This window comes from Vulpes lagopus, chromosome 18, assembly GCF_018345385.1.
Source record: "Vulpes lagopus strain Blue_001 chromosome 18, ASM1834538v1, whole genome shotgun sequence".
NCBI classification, from domain to species: domain Eukaryota; kingdom Metazoa; phylum Chordata; class Mammalia; order Carnivora; family Canidae; genus Vulpes; species Vulpes lagopus.
In genome coordinates this window covers 12278628-12300190 of record NC_054841.1, presented here as the reverse complement: position 1 = coordinate 12300190, position 21563 = coordinate 12278628, and the positions used below count along the sequence as shown (strand labels likewise).

General features: G+C 53.5%; 1 protein-coding gene across 1 annotated transcript in view; it reads right to left on the bottom strand.

The window, feature by feature from the left end:
- PREX1 (phosphatidylinositol-3,4,5-trisphosphate dependent Rac exchange factor 1) overlaps positions 1-21563 on the bottom strand; it is a 179052-nt gene that overhangs the window by 11237 nt on the left and 146252 nt on the right. The window contains exons 17-32 of the mRNA XM_041733137.1: positions 20280-20372; positions 19240-19388; positions 17422-17507; positions 15652-15788; positions 14851-14944; positions 11635-11822; positions 11164-11325; positions 10307-10517; positions 9597-9873; positions 7054-7260; positions 5886-5974; positions 4519-4601; positions 4274-4364; positions 2059-2187; positions 1438-1479; positions 131-351 (exon numbers count right to left, since the gene is read on the bottom strand). Of these exons, the coding sequence (XP_041589071.1) occupies positions 131-351; positions 1438-1479; positions 2059-2187; positions 4274-4364; positions 4519-4601; positions 5886-5974; positions 7054-7260; positions 9597-9873; positions 10307-10517; positions 11164-11325; positions 11635-11822; positions 14851-14944; positions 15652-15788; positions 17422-17507; positions 19240-19388; positions 20280-20372 (2259 nt within the window). The remainder of the gene's footprint in view (positions 1-130; positions 352-1437; positions 1480-2058; positions 2188-4273; positions 4365-4518; positions 4602-5885; positions 5975-7053; positions 7261-9596; positions 9874-10306; positions 10518-11163; positions 11326-11634; positions 11823-14850; positions 14945-15651; positions 15789-17421; positions 17508-19239; positions 19389-20279; positions 20373-21563) is intronic.

Below are 21563 nucleotides of genomic sequence, written 5' to 3'. Positions count from 1 at the left end.
CTGTGACAGTAGCATACAGTGGGTGCTCAATACGTGCTGAAGGAATGACAAGGTATGTGAGGGCCCAGTGAGCGGGCAAGAGCCCTCCTGTACCGTGTCCCGGAAGGCCCGGCCTTGGCCCCTCACTCACCGCGGCAGCCGGCGACAGCAGGGACTGGCAGTGCAGGAGGACCCCGGTGGCCGCCACCTGCTCCAGCCACTTGCGGCTGGCGTCCCGGCTGCTCTCCTCGTACTCGCCGTTGTTGTTGTAGCGGTAGCTGAGGGCCGCCAGCAGCTGCTCGGAGAAGGTGCACACGGCGGCCACCAGGGCCTGACAGAAGATGGTGTCCCTCCGCACCTGCAGCTCGGTGTCTGGGGAGAGGCCGGGAGGGCGGGTGGGCGCTCGGGTGCCGTCAGCAGCTCCCGCCCCGACCCGGGGGCCCTGAACCGCTCCCTCCAGACCACCTCTTGGGCCCGCTTGCCAGAAGTTAATTAATCCCAGCAAACAAAAGCCAACCTCAAAAAACTCAATTCTCTGAAAACAAGCCAATTTGCCAAAAGACTCCGTTCTCTCAATGATCCATCTGCCTATGCACCCCCCCCCTCAAAAAAAGGCACTTTTTCATTCTCCCCAGGCTCTCCCCAAACCCTTACCCTCAGCTGTTACTCCATGTGTTAGGGGATTTCTCAGCCTTGACTGAGAATAATGACGCCAAGCAGCTCTGCCAAGCTCCGTGTTTCAAGAAATGCACTTTACCATTTTCTCTTTCTGAGAAGTAAACCTTCTGCCTTCCTGCCTCTCCCCCAACCCCCCCCCCCCACCGTCCCCGTCCTTGCCCCTGCTCTGGACACGGTTTGCAGAGCTGGCCAATTTCAATCAATAGTGGAATAGGGTCCCAATCTTCTGGAAAAAGATTATTTTTGAAGACTGCCTTCTGCCAACTGGTTTCCAGTGACCAGTTTTGACCTGGATCCTTTTTTTGCTGCCCCTTGGCTAAGACTTTCTACAAAAGGAGAGGGACAGAGAATACATCCAACCACCCCCTTGCCCCCAGCCCCACCATCAGCTCTTCCCTCCTGCCCTCGGTCTGCTGGGTCGGGAGTCCCAGGCTGGGCTGTAGGCACTACAGGCAAGGAGCCGCCCTACTCATCACCCTCCATCCCGAGCCCTCATCAAGATCCACCCAGGCCCAGGAGATGGCAAGAGATGGAGCTCCAGGGCCCTAAGACTTGTGCCTTTGACACAAGAGGAAGAAGTGAGGTCTAAGCCATTTGTAGAGATGCTAGAGGCCATGATGTTACTTTCCCCGTGCAGGCCCCAATGACCGTCGGAAAGTTGACCTCAGCCAGCAGGAGGGGTCTCCCTGGACTGCGGTCAAGCACTCCCCTGCCAAGATGGCCTCTCCTGGACATGCCAGTGTGTGCCAATCACGGACACTGCCTCTTCAAAGCCCTCACCTGTGCATTTCAGCAAGGCCAGGAGGAGCTGGTTCTTCCCGTCTAGAAGAAGGTAGAGAAAAGACAGGCTGAGGGGAGTCAGGAAAAGGTGCAGTGGAGGGGTGCCTGGGTGGCTCAGTTGCTTAAGCGTCTGCCTTCCACTCAGGTTGTGATCTTGGGGTCCTGGGATCGAGCCCCACATTGGGCTCCTTGCTCAGCAGGGAGTCTGCTTCTCCCTCTCCCTCTCCCCCTAGCTTGTGCACACTTGTGCTCTCTCTCAAATAAAAAATAAAATAAAATCTTTAAAAAGAAAAAAAAAAAAAAGGTAGAGTGGAGCTGGCCCTCCCCACCTCCCCCTGCGGTGAAACCCCAGACATCCAAGGGGTGGAACCCCAAGTGTTAGCCGCCTCTGTTTACATGTGCCCACCACCAAAAAGCCCCAGGCATCCAGGATCAGCAGCAACCAGGTCAAGGACATACAAGGCCCAGGACCAGAACACTCAGCCAAGAAAGGGACACCCACTTTTCCTGCTCCCCTGGGCGTGGACAGATGCGCGACATGGAGACACACCCACTCCTGATCTTCCTACGTGCTACGTTAAGAACTGAAGGCCACAAAACATCCTTGCCTGCCCAACTAACCTTCCACGTATCTCTGAATGTTGTCCACCAGGGTCTTGATGGAGTTGGGGAGGTTCCAGGGGTCCTCCTGGATGCTGATCTGGATCAAGCTCCGGCCACGGATTGTGCACTCTTCTTTCTGTTTGAACTCTGGGGTGGGAAGGTGACAGAGGTAACTGTGAAGAATGATGGCACAAGGCCTATGTCCCATCCCCAGATTCCAAAGCTCAGAATCCCAGATAAGGATGCTGGCAGGACTTTTGGGAATTAACCTGTCCATGGTGGGCAAATCCACAGTAAGTGTGCTACTGACTCATAGTACCAGGCTCATGGCAGGCATCGCTGATCAAGTTCAGCACTGCTTCCTGCCAGTCTGAGCCTGCGGCACCTCGAAGCTATAACCAATCCAAGGTAGACATCGCCAATCACTGCACCCTTTTCTCCCAAGCCTGGACATAGTCACAGAAAAATTCTCGGGTACTACCTCCTTATAGCCACAACCAGTTGAGCTGGCACAGGAGTTATAACCTAGTCTAACGTTTTCCCTATATAGAGAGGGAAGCTCTGGCACAGAGACTTGCCTAAAGTCACGCAGCTGAGTAATAACAGAGATGGGATCTGAACGTAGCCCCAGCAGGACCATTTAAAAGACAGGCCCCTGTCCTTTGGCCTCCTTCCTGCTACAAAGTCTCAGGTTTCTGAGATATTTATGGTTTCTCAGAGTTTGACATTTCTGCTTTTTGAGGCCCATCCCTGAGACAGATGATCATGAGACAGCAGGAGGGGCAGAGGAGCTAGGACACCCCCACTCCTCACCACTTCCTACTCTTACTTAGAAGCAACTCTGTACTCAACCAAGAGCTCCTTGAGGTCAGGGGCAGAATCACACTTATCTCAGGGTCCCACGCACCCAGCACAGCACAAGGTGGTTCTTGGGAATTACTGGATGGATGGATGGATGGATGGATGGATGGATGGATGGTGGTTGGGTTGGTGAGTGGTGATGGATGAGTGGGTCAATGGATGGATGGATGGATGGATGAATGGACGGAAGGATGGAAAGTGGATGGGTAGTCGGTGGGTGTGTCGACAAGTAGGAAGATGGATAGATGCATGGTGGGCGAGTGGGTGGGTGGGCACGTGGATGAGTTGGTAGATGGATGGTGGGTGGGTAGTTGGGTAGGCATGTGGATGAGTAAGTGGGTGGATGGATGGACAGTGGATGAGTGGTAGGTGAGTGGGTGAGTAGATGGATGGTAGATAGGTAGGTAGATGGATGGTGGGAGGGTGGGCATGTGGATGAGTCAATGGATGGATGAATGGATGGACAGTGAATGCGTGTTGGGTGTGTGGGTGTGTGGAAAAGTGGGTGGGTGAGTACATAGATGGTGGGTAAATGGGAGAAAAGGCTAGTGGAAGGATATAAATGTCAATTTTTTGTCTCCACACTTCAAGAATAAAGTCTCAATCTGGTTCTAATAAATCCTTAATGCTTCTTTAACTCACTGATCCCTCTCATGAAAGCACAAAGAGCTCTGGGAAGGCAACTGTCCTTAACGACAGTATAATGACATTTTTTTATTGATGCTTCCATTGGATTTAGCATCATGGTAATCATCACTTTATGGCATGTTTTACCAGTTTTCCATAAGCATAAAGAGATTAAATAAATTCCTTTCAAAATTAAGTTTTTAAAAGGGAGGTATTTTCCCAAAAAGTTACGTCAATAGTAATAGAGACAGCAAACGAATATGGTTTTTAAAAATGTAAAGATGTAGGTAGGATCTGTGAGCGCAGCTAAAATGATGAAGGGGGGAACGTGGGAATCTGGCAAGTTGCTGCAGTCCTTCCCCTCATGTTACAAATGGGCAGACGGAGGCCAGAAAGGCTCAGTGCCCAGTCCAGGGGGCCACAAACATTTTCTATAAAGAGCCACATAGGGACTGTTTTAAGCTTTGGAGGCATATGGTCTCTCTTACATATAGTCTCTGTCTTTATTTTTACAACTCTTCATTTAAAAAAAAAAAAAAATCATTTTCAGTTTATAAAAACAAAGCAGGCCATGGGTGGATCTGAGCCAGGAGCTGAACTTGCTAACCCCAGGACCAGGAAGGGACATCGGGCAGGAGAGGGACAACGCTGTCTATGACCCAGGTGTCCTGCCCCATCCAGCACGCATTCCCCAGCGCAGGCTGTCTCCCTGCCATTCCCAGCCTAGGGACTGCCATCTGCTCACCTTGCAAGCTGTGGTCCATGGGGAAATGCTTGGTCTCTTCAAAAGCCCTGCTCATGACTGGCCCCTTGAGGAGTGTGTGGATGGAGTCCACCTGGGCGCAGGAAGCTCTGGGTTAGTCTGGCCCCCACCAGCCCTCCAGGGGCCATGACCCACAGCCCCTGCCCCCAACTCCTGGCTTAGCTGTTCTCACCAGGGGTGATGGGAGGAACCCGAGGTCCGGCCAGGGGCAGCGACTAAGGTCCTACCTGGTTAAAGAGATGCTCCAGGCACCCGTGAAGCTTGTCCTGCTTGTCTGATGGGATCCGCATATCACAGGGCAGTTCATCCCCTGGAAGAGGGAAGAAGCCATGGCCACCAACCATCCCTGCCCCACCCACACCTTCCCAACCTCTTTCCCAAGAAGGCAGCACAGCAACTGAGCTCCAAAACCCAAGCCAGAAATGGAGCCTGGCAGACTCAGATCCTGGCTGTGGGACACTAGGCAAATCACCTGACCTCTCTGAACCTCAGTTTCTTCACCTGCAAAACAGATACTGGGAACTAAAGCATAACACAATGGTAAGTCATTGTTATTATTCCATTCTGCAAATGAGGGGACAGAGAGCCAGAGACAAGGAGCTGGATTCCAAGTCTCCAGACACATCTCCCAGCTGTTTGAGTTAAATCAGCTGCCACACATAAGCTCCTGCCTAAAACCCCCTCAGGGACACTTCTTGTGGCTAAACATCTTATGTGATGAAATATTTATCTAAAGTTCAGCAATATCGTCAATTTTACTTGAGCTTCTCTTTCTTCTGTTAAACTGAAGTATAATTAAAATTGAATTTGTAGGCACAGACGAGCTGGGGAAGAGCACAGAAGGCGGCAGGGACAGTGGGAGCTTGGGAGCCAGCAGCCAGGGGACAAGGGCGGGGAGAGGCTTGTCGTCACCCACCCTCTTGTGCCTTCTGAAATAGGACCATATGGATGTATGACCTATTCACAAAATAAAATTTTTAAAGGCTGTAATCAATGAAACTAAAATAAAAACAAATTTCGGTCTTTCAGTAAAAGCTGCAAGTACAGTCTAACCTAATTTATAAACTATTATTTCTGTCTGTGTGTCCATCCGGCCATCCACCCACACATCCATCTGTGCAGAAGCACGTGCTCACCAATGATCTCCAAATACTATCACCGATCACTTCTGAGGGGCGGAGGGATACTCTGACTTACATTCCTGTACTTCTTTTGAACTCCTTCGGGTCCTTTGAAATGTTGGTTTGAGTGTGTGTCATTTTTATGGAAACTGCCAGGTCACCCTACTTGAGTGACCTCATTTGCTACTATCTGTGGGTGTGCCGTGTATGCTTTATTTGCTCTGTGTCTGTGACATTCATGAAGAATATCAGCTCCACGAGCGCCAGGACCTTTGTCTTTCCACTCCCCACTGAGGTCCCAGCACACAGTAGGTGCTCAATTAACAGTCGGTGACTAAGTGATTGGAAGGAACTACACTACCCCTCTAGGCAAAATAATACAAAACAATACAAAGTATAATAAAGTAAAAATAAACAAAACAAAATCCTGGTGTGGGGGATCACTCTCCAGGAGCATGAGCCGCTGCACTCACCAGACCCCATCTCGTCACTGCCCAGGTAGGAGCTATTACTTCTCACGCTGGTGTAGGACAGCACAGAGTCCCGGTTGCTGTTACACTCGCTGCAAAGGGACAGAGAGGAAGGGATGAGTCACCCTCCAGATCACACCTTCTGGGCCCAGCGCCCAGAACCCACTTTCCGGAGCATAGACCACTCAGCCACACGGCTCTGAGTTCTCTCCCCAGCCCAGCTGTGACCTCGTGAGGCCGGGGACTATCCTAGGAAATCAGAAAGGACAGACAGTCAAAAACCACAATACCATGATTCTTTCCTTCACCTTTTTGACAATTAAAGGAAGAATCAGAAGACCCAAAAATGTAAGAATGGAAATCCTGGACAATGGACAGGAGGCTCCAAGGACGCATAGCACCCAGTTAGCTGGAGCATCTCTATGTGTGAAGACTAAGCCAGACACACGGACCAGTGGGTCCCTTGAAGGCAAAAAGAATATGAATAAGGAGAACTGAGGCGAAGGGCTTTCTTGTCATATCTGGCCACCTCCCTATTTTCTGAAGCACCCTGTAAGATCGAGCATCACATAGCCTTTTGCTGGAGATTGCAGCACTTGTTTACTCAAGGTAAGAAATTCTATTTACCCGCTATATGGTTTATGCTAGGAAACTGGCTTTTTAGTGTTACTTAATCCACTAATTAGGATTTCACTAATCTGGTTATAATCAACCATTAGGAAAACAATTCACATCTTCTCAAAGTTAGGAGGGGGAAAAAAACACTCTTCCTCCTTGAATCAAGTAAAAATAAACGGTGTTTACTGCAGAAACCATATGTCTTATGTTGAGTTTTAAAACACACGGCAGACCTTGACTTTTTCTTTTTGCCCACATTCCATCAAGAAGCGCAGAGCTGAACTGAGGCAAAACAGGTGGACGGAGACCATGAGGAGATAGGCCCTGAAACGCTGGCCTCAGGGCGGGAAAAGCAAAGGGGGCACCTGGGATGTTTTGCGGGGCTCAGATCACTGCCCAGAACCACACAGTTTAGGACCATGCGCCATCCCACTTTCCTAGGACACATCCCACTGATTCCAACTTCCCATGGATCAGCGTCCTCAACTGTCCCCCTGGCCACCCACATCACACCCCCACATGATCCCCACGTGATCCCCACGGCTGTCCCCACCTGTAGGAGTCACGGTAGCTCATGGTGTCATGGCCCGAGTCCTCCTGGTCCTCCTCAGACACCTTGAAGCACACCTTCTTGATGCCCCCGTGATCGGCCCTGTCCATCTCGCTCTCTTCGCTGACCAATGGTGGGGACGAGGCCTCCTCAGCCAAGGGGGGATCACAGGAAACACCGGAGGTGGGCTCCGTGATGGTGGACAGCAACCTGTGGGAGCACAGAGCGTAAACTTCAAGCCCACAGCTCACTCTCCTCCGTGGAGGTCCCGGGTAAGGGCCCCGACCTCAGGCCTCAAATTTGACCCAAAACACAGGCAGCCATCAAATGTTTCCAGTCCCCTCCCTGAAAATCCCACCAGTAGGTCTGCAGATATGCCTGTACCAACCTTCCTGAAGTGGGTGTGAGATGCATTTCCTGGGGGAGTCACTGAAGGCTCTAAAGCACAGGACACAACGAGGACGTGGAATATAAAAGGCCCAGAGGGCAGATCCCTTCAGCTTGGTAGGCCATACAGGCGGCTACTACCCAGCTATTCGGCTCTGCTGCTGCGGTGGGAAAGCGGCCCTGACAAGAGGTAATCAAGTGGGCGTGGCTGTGTACCAATAAAACTTCATTTAAAACAAACAAGCAGGAATCCCTGGGTGGCACAGCGGTTTGGCGCCTGCCTTTGGCCCAGGGCGTGATCCTGGAGACCCGGGATTGAATCCCACATCAGGCTCCCGGTGCATGGAGCCTGCTTCTCCCTCTGCCTGTGTCTCTGCCCCTCTCTCTCTCTCTGTGTGTGACTATCGTAAATAAATTTTAAAAATTAAAAAAAAAAAAAAAAAAAAAAACAAGCAGTGGGCCCGGCTGGATTTGGCCCCTAGGCCATAGTCTGTCAGTCCCTGGCACAGAATATGATGGTTAAGAGTGCAGGGCTTTAAGACAGACCGACCCCAGATTCAAATCACAGCGCTACCGTTTCTTGGCTTCAAGACCTAACGTAGCTACATAACCTCTCAGAGACTCCATTTCTTCGGCTGTAAAAGGAGTTAACATCAGTATCTGTGTCCTAGGCTGCTGCAAAGATTAAGGGACTTAAACCACGTAAAATGCTTAGAAAAGCATCTGGTACCTTGCAAGTGATCCCTAAGCCCTGGCTGATATCATCCTACTACACCTCGGCAAGGCCACTATGAGGGTTAGCCCCATTTCACAGGTGAGGCAACGAAATCGCACAGCTGTTGTCTCCAGACCTGACACTGTCTCTCCTTTATCGTGGACGATTTCCAATGTACATGAAAGTAGGAGGAACAGCACGAGAACCCCAGGTACCCAGCAGCTGGCTGCAGCCACGGCGACTCAAGGACCACCTTTGTGTTCTCAGCTTTCCCCACTGCGTGTGATTTGTATTTAAAACAAATCTAAGATACCATATAATTTCCCCCATAAATACTTCCATATGCGTCTCCAGCACGTGAGGACTTCCTTTCAAAGCAGTGTTCTTGACTGCCAGCCCACTCCCACCCCCCGGAAACATTTAGCAATTTAGCCTCTTTCCCGAGAGGCAAACATCTAGCAGTGTCCAGAAACATTGCTCTTTGTCACAATGGAAGCGAGGGACAAGTGGACACCCCTGGCCTCCAACGAGCAGGGGCCAGCGACGCCACTAAGTATCTTAGAATGTGCAGGCCAGCCCCACAACAAAGAACTGTCTGGCCTGAAATGTCACTGGTGTCAAGGCTGAGAAACACTGTCTTAAACACAACCAGACTGCTATCAACATACGTAACAGAATTCATAATTCCTTAATACCATCCAGCACCCCCATCCACGTTCAAATGTCCCCAATGGTCTCCAAAGTGTGCTAAGAACAGAATCTTGACCAGGTCCAGATGCTGTATTTGGCTGGTATTTCTCAGGCCTCTCCTCTTCCTCCTCCTCTCCCTCCCCCTCCTCCTCCTCCTCCTCCTCTTCCTCCTCCTCCCTGTCCCTGCTCCCTGCCCACCACCATTCACATGTGAAAGAAACCAGCTCACATGTCATCTAGAACCACCCGCCCTATGGATTCCCAAAGCATCTTCTATCCCCCCACATCCTCTATCCCCCCACATCCTGTCGCTAAGTAGTGAGCCCCAGACTCTGGGGGGAGCACGGTGCATTTCCACTGTGTGTCCTGTGCCACTGACACCAAAAAGGACATGCCCAGCTGTCTCTCTTTCTGCAAAGAAAGCTCCCCCAAAACCATTCTCCAAAAAGGGTCAGCCTCTCCTAAGGACTGCTGTCCACACTCATTATTTCATTAGAGCAGTGGTTCTCAATTAGGAGGTGGGGGAAGGACTCCACCCTCCCCAGGGGGCATGTGGCAACGTCTGAGGACATTTTTGGTTGTCACAACCACAGAACAGGGGTGCTACAGCATCTAGTGGGTAGAGACCAGGGGCTTCGCTGAGGAGCCTGCAATGTGCCTGACAGCCCCCCTCTACTCAGCGTGTCAACATTGCTGAGGCAGGCAAATCCTGCCCTACCCTCCCCGCCCCGCTCCCCCTGGGGCCAGAGCCCACCTGTTGATCTGGGTGACATATTGCTTCATCTCCTTCAGGGCTACATCCAGTCTGGTAAAGAGCTGCAGGTAGGCACCCTGGATCTCCCGGTCCTCCTGCTTCAGGAGGAAGCTCAGGCCCCGGTCCTCCTGGCCAATGGTTTCATTGGCTGACCCAAAGCTGCTGTCGTGGAGACCCCAGTGTTGGAGGTCCCCATCCGCAGCAGGCAGGCACTTCCAGGATGGGGCAGCCATGGTGGTGATACAGTGCTGGGTGTAGGACATGGGGTTCAGGTGGCCTAGAGCAGAGGGGGGAGAGCTCATTTGGAACCAGCCCCCAGACACCCATAAACCCCCTCAGACAGAAATATACAAACCAATTGCAAGGATCCCAATGAGTGAAAAAATTCCTTGTTAAATATTCTTTGAAGCCACTAGCTTACTTTGAGAAGAAAGTTTCAGTTTGGGGCTCACGTGCTTTTTATTACCATGATACTTTTCCCGACTGGAATACAGGCATGATGGCTGGTACTCCAGCAGCTACTTTGTAACATAAGGCACCTTCAGGATGGAAGCCACATCTAGAGATGGTCAGTGCGATAAGAAGGAACCCAGATCCCAATGACTGACTAGGGAGCCACCATGCTAGGCCTGGACTGCTGGCCTCCAGACATGTTTCTGTTTATAGATCTGTAGATCTGAACACACCTTCTAACAGACACATGCAATCACCTTGCTCAGGGTCCAGGCCGATGAGGGAGGGTTTACGACCGAAACGGATACTGAAGGACCTGCCAACTGAGGGGGTGGTCTTGGGGTAGGACACTTCCATGAGGTTGACGTGGCAGTTGGTGGGGCAGAAGTCCAGGCCACACAGTGGATGGGGTTCCAGGGATGCTTGTTTGAAGGGCGGGCTGAGCCTGTTCTCCAGCTGGGCTGCAAACTGAGGAAGGTGAGGGACGTGGGGTCATGGTTCAGGGGCCTGGGAGTCCCAGCCCCCTGCGGCACCCACTTCATACCAGCCTAGGCCAGACATTCCAAAACGCCAAGAGCTTCAAATGGAAAAGTGGATTCCCCTACACTGGCTTTCACTGCATCCAGATTTCCTGCATCCAGGAGGTGAGGAGAAACCTGAGGCCTCCCCACATTCATTTCTTCATCTCAGCTGCCCTGAGCTATCCTTGAGGAACCGTCTGTCCTTGAAGTGAAGGTAAAGCTGGCCTCCCCATCCCTGCAGTGACTGCTAGAGGTCTACACACAGGACCCAGGCCAAGCCTTAGGAGTTCCCACGGAGTTCCTTTTCTCCTGGGATTGCTAAGGCCAGAGCTACTGGGAACCATTCCGTCAGCAGGTGAGAAGGGTCTGCCTGAAGGCAAAGCCAATACAGGAAAGCAAAGGAAGAGGCCACATTTCTTGTGATGGTGAGATGGCTGTTTGAGCACCTGGATACAACCATGCCTGAAGTTCACCTCTGGACTTTTCAGGAATATAAACCAATTAATGCTCCTGTTTGTTTAATCCAAGTTGGGTTGGATTTTGACATTGAAAACCAAAATACCCCAGGCTGAGACCCTGTGGGGCGCAGGTACCTCCTGGTAGCAGGCGATCCTCTGGCCGATGCTCTCCAGCTTGGTATCACAGATGTTGCGGAACTCGTAGTGGAACATGGTCCTGATGTTGTTGTTCAGGGCCATGAGCCGCCCACAGTTCTGCACAAAGACATTGTCGTCAGCCGCAAAGGCCTTGAGGATCTGCAGAAACACGAACAACCACTGAGTACTCACTGTGCACCAAGGAGGGTCTTCCACAGTTTATCTGCAGCGACTCCTGTGTGCCTCATGATACCCCTGTGACAAAGGGTCTGCTACTGGCCCATTTTGCAGATAAATAAGCTGAGGCTAAAGAGGAGAGGAAACAAAGCTACTCTCCTAAATCTCACAGCTACCAAGTGGTGGAGGCAGCTACTAGAATCCAGCGCTCCAGGGTGTCTGAGGAAATGAGAATCAGTGCTCCACACGCCCCCTCCCCGCCCCCCAGGGCAGGGCAGCCCCCAGCGAGACCTTGGCAGTGAGGCCAAAGCAGCCACGGGGTTCCACGATCTTCTCCAGTACGTGGCACTTGATGCCTGCGGTGCTCACATACTCATACACCACTCCGTGCTCCAGGTGTACGTTGTCCACGGTCAGGGTGACCACAGGGCTGTCCTCATGCAGGCTCAGCTGGGGGCCCAGGGACAGCAGGGGGAAGGCTGGAAGCCAAAGGGACAGGCAGCCCTGAGGAGGGGACACACCCACCGGCCAGCCCACCCCTGACCCAGCCCTGCAGATGGCTCACATGGGGCTCGTGGGGAGACGAAGCCTGCGCTACAGCCCTGCTCATTCTAGCCAGCCCGCTCTTGCTCACCCCTGGTCCTGGATTCACCTTCTAAGAATCAACCTTTGTACCCTGTTCCCAGTCTCTGGGGCTCAGAAGCAAGCCCTGTCCACACCCCTTCCCAGAGGCACAGGCTGGCCAATCAGCAGTTCGATTTCCCCTGTGTGCAATGACTGGTTCAGGACAGAGCTCGTGACCCGAGCCGGGCCAAGGAGAGTCAAGTCTGGGACTTTTGTTGGCTCTACACAGAGGAGACATTCCCTTTTTCAATGGGATTCCCAACCGCAAAAACCACCACAGGCAAGAAACACAGAGGGAGCACAGCCGAGAATCAGACAAAAAGAAACTCCTGCCGAGACTGTATGTAGAACTGGATGGAGCCAGACCTGAAGCTTGCTTGACCCGACTCCCTTCTTAGTTTGCTGAGCCAATGTTTTTATGTAGCTCAGTTTCAGTCCTGATTAACACCGGCCCAGAGAGTCTAAGTGACTCCTCAGAGGCCACACAGCTAGGTGGTGACGTATCTAGAGAATGAAGCAGGCACTTTACTGGACCGCTTTCCTTTCTGCCCGCTCCAGGAAGCTCCTCTGGACACACACCCCAGGACTGTCTTACCCCCTCACTCTCGTACTCTGACTGTCAGTTTTTCTGTCTCCTCTCTGCTCCCCCTGTGTCAGCACCATCAGGACAGAAACCGTGTCCACCCTGGAACCAGACCTGAAGGACTAAGCTTGTGACCCAAGCCAGGCCAAGGAGAGTCAACTCTGGAAAATTTGCTGAATCTACACAGAGGAGACGTTCCCTTTTTCAACGGGATTCCCAGCCATGAGAACCACCACAGGCAGGAAACAGTATGTAAAAGAGGAACCAATGTTTTTATGCATCCCCAGCTCCCAGACCAGGGCCTGGCGTACAGCAGGTGCTTCTCCTTGGGGAACATAAGAGGAGAAGCTGCCAGCTTCTGTCGGCATACAGGGCTATCACTGTCAGGGTGTCAGAGGGCCCCACGTGCTAGGGAAGAAGGCCCACAGCCCCTGCCTCTCAGAGGGCATAAAGTGGGCTCAGAGCTGCCAGCTGGCCCCTCCTCCCACCCCATCAGCCTGTCCCCTTGAGAACCCCTTGGCCAGGCTGTGTGTGCTCCAGCACTCAGGGGACGGCTCCCCAAACAACCCCACAAACCCTGGCTCTTTGTTGACCCTGAATGTACCAGCAAGGAGCCCCTGGTTGACAGCTGAAGAGGCATCCAAAGCCCCTACTCTTCCCATAGCCTCTGCCTCTACCTCCAGCCCCGCAGAAATACAGGCAGAGTCCAGAGAAGCAATTGGAGAGAACAGGCTGTTATTCAAACTAAACATGTGCTGAGTGCCCACCATGTGCCAGGCGCAGTTCTAGGCTCTGAGCATACAGCAAGGAAGAAAATAAAATGCCTGCCCTTGAGGATTTTATGCTTTAGTGGGGCAAATAATAGAAAAACAACGGTACGATATGTTAACCGATACTTGCAGTGAAGAAAAATAAAAAACAGGGTAAGGAGACACAAAGGAACAGAAGGGGCTTATTTTAACCAAGGGCACTCAGGTGGCCTCCCTGAGGAGGTGATATTTGAGCAGAAAGCTAAATGAGGTGAAGAGCATGAGATATGAAGTACTCTGGAGAAGCGCACTCTAGGCAAGGGGGGGGGGGCTGCAAGTGCAAAGGCCCTGGGGCAGGAGTACATTTAATATTTAAGAGCAAGAGACTAGAGCAGACAGACCAGCGAGGACAAGATGAAAAGTGCTGGGAAGTAGGGCTGGAGAGCCAGGTTGAGGATGGAAGACCATGAGGAAGAGGAGGACTCAGTCATTGCCTGGAATAGGGTGGGAGCCGCTGGAGGGATCTGTTCTGTTTTTTGAGAATAGCTTGTAGCAGGAAGAAGTAAGGCAGGACAAGCTACTGCAGGGGCCCTGGTCAGAAAGGATGGTGGCTTAGGCCAGGCAGTGAGGGAGGTGGTGTGAAATGGTCACATGCTGGATGCGTGAGGAAGGCGGGTGGGGCAACAGGTACGCAGCTGGAATCAAGGTGGAGGGAGAGAGGAGACAGAGAACCGTCCAGATGGACTCTGAGGTCTGGGGCCTGAGAATCTGGAAGGACAGGGCAGGGGCACGTAGGGGAGGACCAGGTTTCACAGGAAGGTTAGGATTTCAGTTTGGGCCATACTGAGTGGGCAATGCCTGACGGACATGCGGGGGACGGCAGGTAGGAAGACAGGCCTGGAGGACATCCCGGGTACGGCAGGTAGGAAGACAGACCTAGAGTCCAGGGCTTGGGCCGGGCTGCAGCTCGTGGTGGACACAATTCTGGCACCTGAGCGCTGCCCGTGCCCTAACCCCCAGGCCCCATAAATATGCTGTTACATGCAAGGGGTGAGATTATGGTCACAGGGGGAATTAAGTGTGTTAAGCCACCGACTTTATAATAAGGAGATGATCCTGGGTTATCCAGATGAGCCCAATGTGACCACGTGGTCCTTCTATGGGGAAGATGGAGGCAGAAGAGTCAGAGAGAGGGCCATGGGCAGGGGCTCAGGCCAACACTGCTGGCTCTCAGGGTGGAGGAAGGGCCCACATGCCAGGGAACGCAGGCAGCTTCTAGAAGCTGAAACAGGCAAGTACATGGATTCTCGTCTGCAACTCCAGAAAGGAACAGAGCTCTGCTGACACCTGGCTGATGGCCCAGAGAGAGACTCACAGTGGACATGTGACCTCCAGAGCCATGAGGGAACAACTGTGTGCTTTAGGCCACAGGTCTGTGGTGCTTTGTTATAGCTGCAAAGAGTAACACAAAACTGATGGCACCAAACCATAGACACGGGAAGGGGACCAGTCCCCTCGAGTCTCCATCACACGGCCCTACCATCCCGTTACCTGAGTCAGATTGGGAGTCCTCGCCGGGGGCCTCCTGGCTGCCTCGGGCCTCCTGGGCATCCTCGTGCGTGTGGTAGACCCACTGGTACAGACCCTACCAGAAGGGTGGAGTAAGGGGGTAGTGCCGGGACACCAGAAGCCCAGGGAGGAAGGGATGGGACGAAGGGGCAAGCCTGTCCCTGACTCCAAAGCCCAGGCTTCTAGCCTATTGGTGACACCATCTCTGGAGAGTCCCCCAAGACTTTGCTCTGAACCCTTCCTGAGAGACCTCCAGTCATGCTCGGCCCTCACCCTCTAGAGTAGATGCTCCGCACAGAAGCCAGAGGAGCGGGGAGCCTTTGAAAACGGAGGTCAGGACCCAGGGGAGCAGATACCTGGTCGCTCCCACAGCCGCAGGGCCTGCATGCATGCCAGCCACATAGCAGGTGTTCAATAAACACTTACTGTATGAGCCTGCAAATGAGGCCACCCTCCCCAGGACCCCGGCCCCCAACCCAACTAGAACATCTTTTACCATCAACTCTTTGCCCAGTGTGCCTATGTGGTAAGAAAAGAGGTCTTATCACACCCATGTCACAGTGGTGACAATCAAGACTGTGAGGTATCCCGGCCCAGCTCCTCCGGTTCAGGGAGACAGTGGGAAGAGCCCAAGCCCAGCTCAACCCTGCAAGGAGGGCAGGCCCTCCCCACCCCAAATGCTGTGGTGCCCTCAGGCCTCTCCCCACAGAAGAGAGGTCATCCTCAGCCCCCCACCCCAGTGATTAGGCCGTCCCCAGTCCCCTTGGCTGTGGACTGACTCACCAGGGCCTCTTCTTGGTGGCTCCGGAATGCCTGGAAGTGCTCCAGGACCTCTGCTGCACCATCGCTCACCACGTTGTTGCCGTTGACCTTCAGGATGCACTGGCCAGCACAGAGCCCTGCGGCCGCAGCCTCGGAGCCTAGAGGGACACAAGTGTCTGAGGACGGACAGCAGAGAGAGCCTGGGGCAGCAGCAGGCAAGGGCAAGTACCCAGGTGAACACTGTGCCCCACCCCACCCCACCCCCAACCCAGACATCCCCCCCACCCTAGAGCCACTCTCCAATCCACTCCAATAGGCAGGATGGGGACTGCCATTCCCATTTCTCAGAAGAAGGAACAGAGGCTCAGAGAAGTAGCAGCTTGCCCAAGGTCACACAACAAGGAAGGCTGGACTGGAAACCCAGGTACATTTCACCCTAGAGCTTCACCTCCTTTAAAATCCCTCAACGACCTGTAATACTATGACAGGATCAGCCCCATTTTGCAGACAGGGAAACAAAGGCTCAGAGAGGCAAAGTGACTCTCGAAGTCACTCGGCGAGGAGAAGCCAGGATTCGAACCCGGGTCTACCAGACTTCAATGGCATGTTTTTTCAGCTATACCATGACTCCCAAACTGTAGGTCTTGGCCTTCAGGGTTTTGTGTGGTTAATATGAAGAGTCTGGGAGTACAAATGAACACCAAGCTTCCTCCGTGCCTGAGAGAAGATCAGGACCGTTTGGTGTCATAGTGATGAGTACCGGCCTGGATCCGGGGCCCTGCCACTGACCAACTGCGTGACCTCTGACACGTTCCTCAACCTCTCTGTGCCTTGGTTTCCTCATCTGTCAAGGGAGGACACTAACGATACCGGCTCACAGGGTTCTCCAGACAGTCGGGGAGTTAAACCCGTAAAGCATCTTGCCCCCTGACCTCCTCTTAGTAAGTGCTCAAGAAGTATCAGCTGCTGTACTATCGCCTCTAAACACCTGTTCTTCTCCAGAGCTGCTGCAAGGCAGGGCTCCTCACCTCGGCACTAAGACACTGGGGGCCCGGTAACTGTCCGGCAGCATCCCTGGTCCCGCCCCACGAGAGGCCAGCAGTGCTCCCCATCCCTAGCTCTGACAACTAAAGACGTCTCCATACAGGGCCAGATGTCCTCCCGAGGGTGAAAGTGCCCCTGGTCAAGAACCGCTGCTTTAAGGACAAAATAAAAACCCGCCTTAAGATAGTAACAAATCCTTGGTAGCTTTCTGCCAGGATAGGTGTTTTCTTAATCCCCTCGTATTAGAAGTACAACTCTGACCGCAAAAGGGGACAATTAATGTTTCAACTTGAAAAGTGGGGCCCTCAGATACAAAAAGGGCTAGGAGCCCAGAACCTCAGACCCCTGGTCTCAGCTCCGGGACAGAGTAGCCCTGTGAGCAGTGTGCAAGGAGAAGACACCACGAGAGCTGGGTCTCTGACTGTTGGCCCTTGGGCTGGATCTGACCACAGAAGTGTGGCCTTTAAAAGCTCGGGTCTGGCAAGGATGGACTCACATTCCTACCTGAGCTGAGGAAAAACCGCCCCTTTTAAGGCGAGCATGTCTTCTCTGGCCTGGCCATAGTCTGCACCATTCCCTATGCGCTCCCCTCGGCTGTCCGTTTCTAACCGCCTAACCCCCAGAGACATCTTGACTTGCAAGCCTTTGCTCCAAACGAGGAAAGTGAGTGCTCATGAAGCCCAGGCCTGGTGGTCGCACACACAGACCCGTCTCCCAGAGCCCCCCCGCTCTGTCTGCCAGGCTCACCTCTGCCCACAGCGTAGACATACGGCGGGGCAGCTCCACGGATCTGGAAGCACAGAGCCTCTGGATGGTCAGGAACTTTGATGATCCTGTACAAGGAGAAGCAGCCATAAGGGAAAGCAGTATTACACCCAATAGCCCAGAGGGCCACCCCAGGAGCCCCTGCCTCCCAGACTTTTGAGAAATCCGGCCCAAAGTAGTAGCAGCAGCAGCACCAGACTTTCGGCTCCCAAAGATACAGACAGACCTCAATTAACCGGGGTCCACACCTCTGGGATCTTTAATTAGTCAGAACCGCCTGGCCTGGCCTTGGAGAGGCAATGCACGCACTGAAATCCCAGATCACCCTCCTACGCCGTCTCTGTCACTCTCCTGGTGAGAGGGGGCCTCTCGGTGGTCAAACTAGCATGGCAGGTGGCGAATGTTTTGCTCAACAATCACATGTGGCAGGGTGAGAAGTGACCCAGAACATCTTGGTGCTGACTCTAGAAAAATGCCCACATGTGTCCACTAGAGAACACAGCTTGAAAGGCCAGGTCTTGGCCATTCTGCTGGTGGAAGGCTAGAGCACAGCGAGCAGCACCCCCGCCCCCCAGGGCTGTGCAGCAAGCGACGTTAATCCAGTGGCTTCCATGCAGCTATCTGCTTCTGCATCCACCGGTGTGTCCCCCAGGGGGCCTCAGGGTCATCCTCCCATCCCCACCTGCCAGATAAAACCACATAGGGAGCCTGTTCTCAAACCCCAGACATTTCTAGAACTTTAAGCAGGCACATTTCCTTGGGTGGTTTCTGCCACTTTCACATACCAAACTATCAATCATCTTCCCTAAATCGGCCTGCCTTCTCTCTGAAAGAATCATATTTAAAACTTCCCCATCACTCCCGTCAATAGCAAACTGGGAGCATTTGCCTTAAATAGAAGAGAGAAATGAAAACCAAATGCACAATTTTTAAAATAGAAAATGCTTTTCCCTGCACCTATATCTGGCATCCAACCACCTCTCACCACCTGCACTGCTGCCATGCTGGGCTGGGCCAGGCCACCAGCCTCCTCACCACTCCCCTGCTTCTACCTTTGCCCCTGACAACCTAGTCTCCACCTGCAGCCAGAGGGATTCTTCTAGGACCTAGGTCACATCATGCCCTGCCTCTGCTCAGAACCCTCCAGTAGCTCCATGGTCCTGACCATGGCACGAGGACCTACAAGGCCTGGCCTCCACTGTCTCATTGACCTCAGCACCCACTGCTTCCTCTCACTCACTCTGCTCCACCCCATCAGCTTCCTCATTGTTCCTCAAAGATACGAGCCATGGTTCCACCCCCAGGACCTTTGCACTGGCTGTCTCCTCTGCCTGGAACCCTCTTCCTCCAGAAGTCCCCTCGACTCCCTCCCTTACCTCCTCCATCTTCACCTCAGCTCACAGTGGCATCTCTGACCACCATCCCTCCACACAGCCCATCTCCTTTCCCAGCTGTCTGGACTGGCCCGGGCTTACTACCACCTGGCTCACTATGTCTCTTGCTTCTCTGTTTTACTGTCTGTCTCCTGCTCTACCTTCCAACTAGACTGAGATCTATGAAGGGGAGAAATGTGTTCATCCAGACATGGCTGGATCCCCAGAGCCTGAAACACCACTCAGCACACAGTGGGCCCTCAACAAACATCTGTTGAATGAATCAAAGTAGCAGCATCGTGCCACGTGCCTGTAGAACGAGCCGCACCCACGGGGAACTGAGACAGCTCGGCCCCACCACCACCACCCCTGGCACTCCTCAGCCTGAGAGGAAGAGGGCCGGACACCCCATCACAGAAACACTCACTCTTTGGCCTTGGTGGCCACCAGGAGGCGCAGCGGGCGGCGGGAGCAGAAAGACTGGTTGAGGATGGACTCCACCTCAGAGAAGGGCCTCAGGAACACCAGATCCTCGTTGATGGAGTAGATCTTCCTCCCCACCTGCAGGCCAGCCATCTTGGGGGGGGGGGGTGCGGGGGAGAAATGCACACCAGGTTACTAGCCTCCTTTCCTCCTCGGCAAGGAGCCCCAGGGCACTCAGGCAGCACACAGCCAGCCCGGGACCCAGCAGGCGCGGAGGGAGCCCACCAGGGCAGCCCCGCTCCCCGCTCTGGGAAGCGGCCAAGTGGCTGCTGAGGCCCAGTTCCGGCCAATGAGCTCGGAAGGGAAGCCTACTACGGGCACTAACAGGAAAGACGTCTTCCTTGAGGAGAAACTGCTGGGGCCTACCACTGCTTCCTGCCTGCCGTGTGAGGACACAAGGCAGCGAACCAGGACGGCCACCCTGTGACCCTGACGGCTTGGCCAGGAAGGTCAGAGATGCTGACCCTGAGCCAAGACCCAGAGCCACCTTTTTCTAACCAGTTAGTCATGGCTCCAGCCACTGGGCGGAGAGCACATGGCTACCTGCAGCCCAAAGCACTCCTAACCACCACAAGGACAGGAGAGGAGAGCCCGGGCGACGTGGCCGGTGCCTCCCCCACCCACCTCCACACCCCCGGGAGCAGCTGGGAGGACCAGGGCTGAGTCCCTGGCCTACCCAGACTCTATTCTCCCTCCTCTATGTGTCACATCCATGCCAGAGCCACCGACTCGTCCTATTCAAGCCACTGAACATTAATTTGCCCCCTCATCACAGCTGACTCAGGAAACAGCCGGACTCAGAAACATGCTCTTCTCCTGCACCTCCCCACAGGGCCCTGAGGGGAGCCGGGGCCACATACAGCCCCGGGGGGGGGGGGGCTCTATCGCAGCTCCCCGGAGACTGCCCTGGACTGAGTTTGCCCACATGGCAACGAGCAGGGAGGAGCCCCGAACACTGCAGGTGGCCCCTCTGAGAGGCCTCACCTCAGCCAGCGAGCCCCTCTGGACCGACTTCACCACCACGGCCTTGTTCTTCTCCTCGATGTCAAAGCCATAGTCGTCCTCCTGGGGCAGGATCTGAGGGCCCAAGGCAGGAGAGAGCCAGTGAGATGCTGAGGGGGGCCTGCAGCCAGCCCCAGCTGGGCCCTACGAGACCGTGACCCTGCCAGCTCTTCATGCCCCAGATCCACAAAAAGGAAGGGTGCACAGCAGGAGGAAATTAGATACAGAGATCACCAGTACACAGCAGGTGCTCAATACGTGCCTGTCAAGTGAAGACACACCACCTAGCTCGCACCTCAGCCTGGTGCTGATCACATACTTTTTACTTCTCACTGCCCGCCTCCCCTTTCTCCTCCCAACCCGAGCACCAAGTCTCCTCAGTTATACTACTGTCTCCTTATCTGCGGGCAAACTGTATGTGCTCAGCCAAAATTTGCTGGCTTCGTGAATAAGACAGATCCAAAGGCGTCCAGCCACCAAGAACATAGGGACGGGAAAGCAGTATAGGGAGGAGCAGTCCCTGCCCACAGCATGGTGGCAGGCAGGTTGGGAGGTCTGGGGGTTCTGCAGGGGGGAGGGGGGGAATGCATTTATTCATTCAACAAATATTTGGTGAACTGCTGCCTATTATATGAGCCAAAGGCTTTACTAGGCACTGTAAATAGTGTTGGAAAAAACAGTTCCTGCCTTGCTGTGGCCAACTGTCCAGTGGGGAAGACAATCTACAAACCAATGAGCAAAGAAATACAGAATGTGATGTATATAGTCTGAACTATAATAAAACACTTAAAAGGATAGATTGCAGAGTGGCAGGGGGGCCCAGAGGAGGAGTTATCTGAGCGGAGACCTGAATGAAGTGAGGAACAGGACTTTATGAAGAATGGAAAGAGTGTCCCAGGCAGAGGGCACACAGCATGTGCAAAGGCCCTGAGTCAGGCCCACGGTACTGGAGGATAAGAAAAGAGATCAGAGTGGCTGGGGTGGGGGGAGGGAGGAGAGAACACAGGAGATGAAGCTGCAGAGGCAGGGAGAGTCTTACAGACCATGATGACAGACTGGATTTCATCCCATGTGTGATGGGGAGCAGGGTGGGCTTCATAGCGGGAGAAGTGTGAACCCCCATATTTATGGGACCCCCGTGAATACCACAGGACAGAAGTTAATGGTGCCATCTTCATATTAGTCAGACTTCAGCCCCACTCTAGCTATGGCAGGAGACCTAACGTGCTGAGCCTCCCTCTGGACTGCCTCCCATGGACCAGGCAT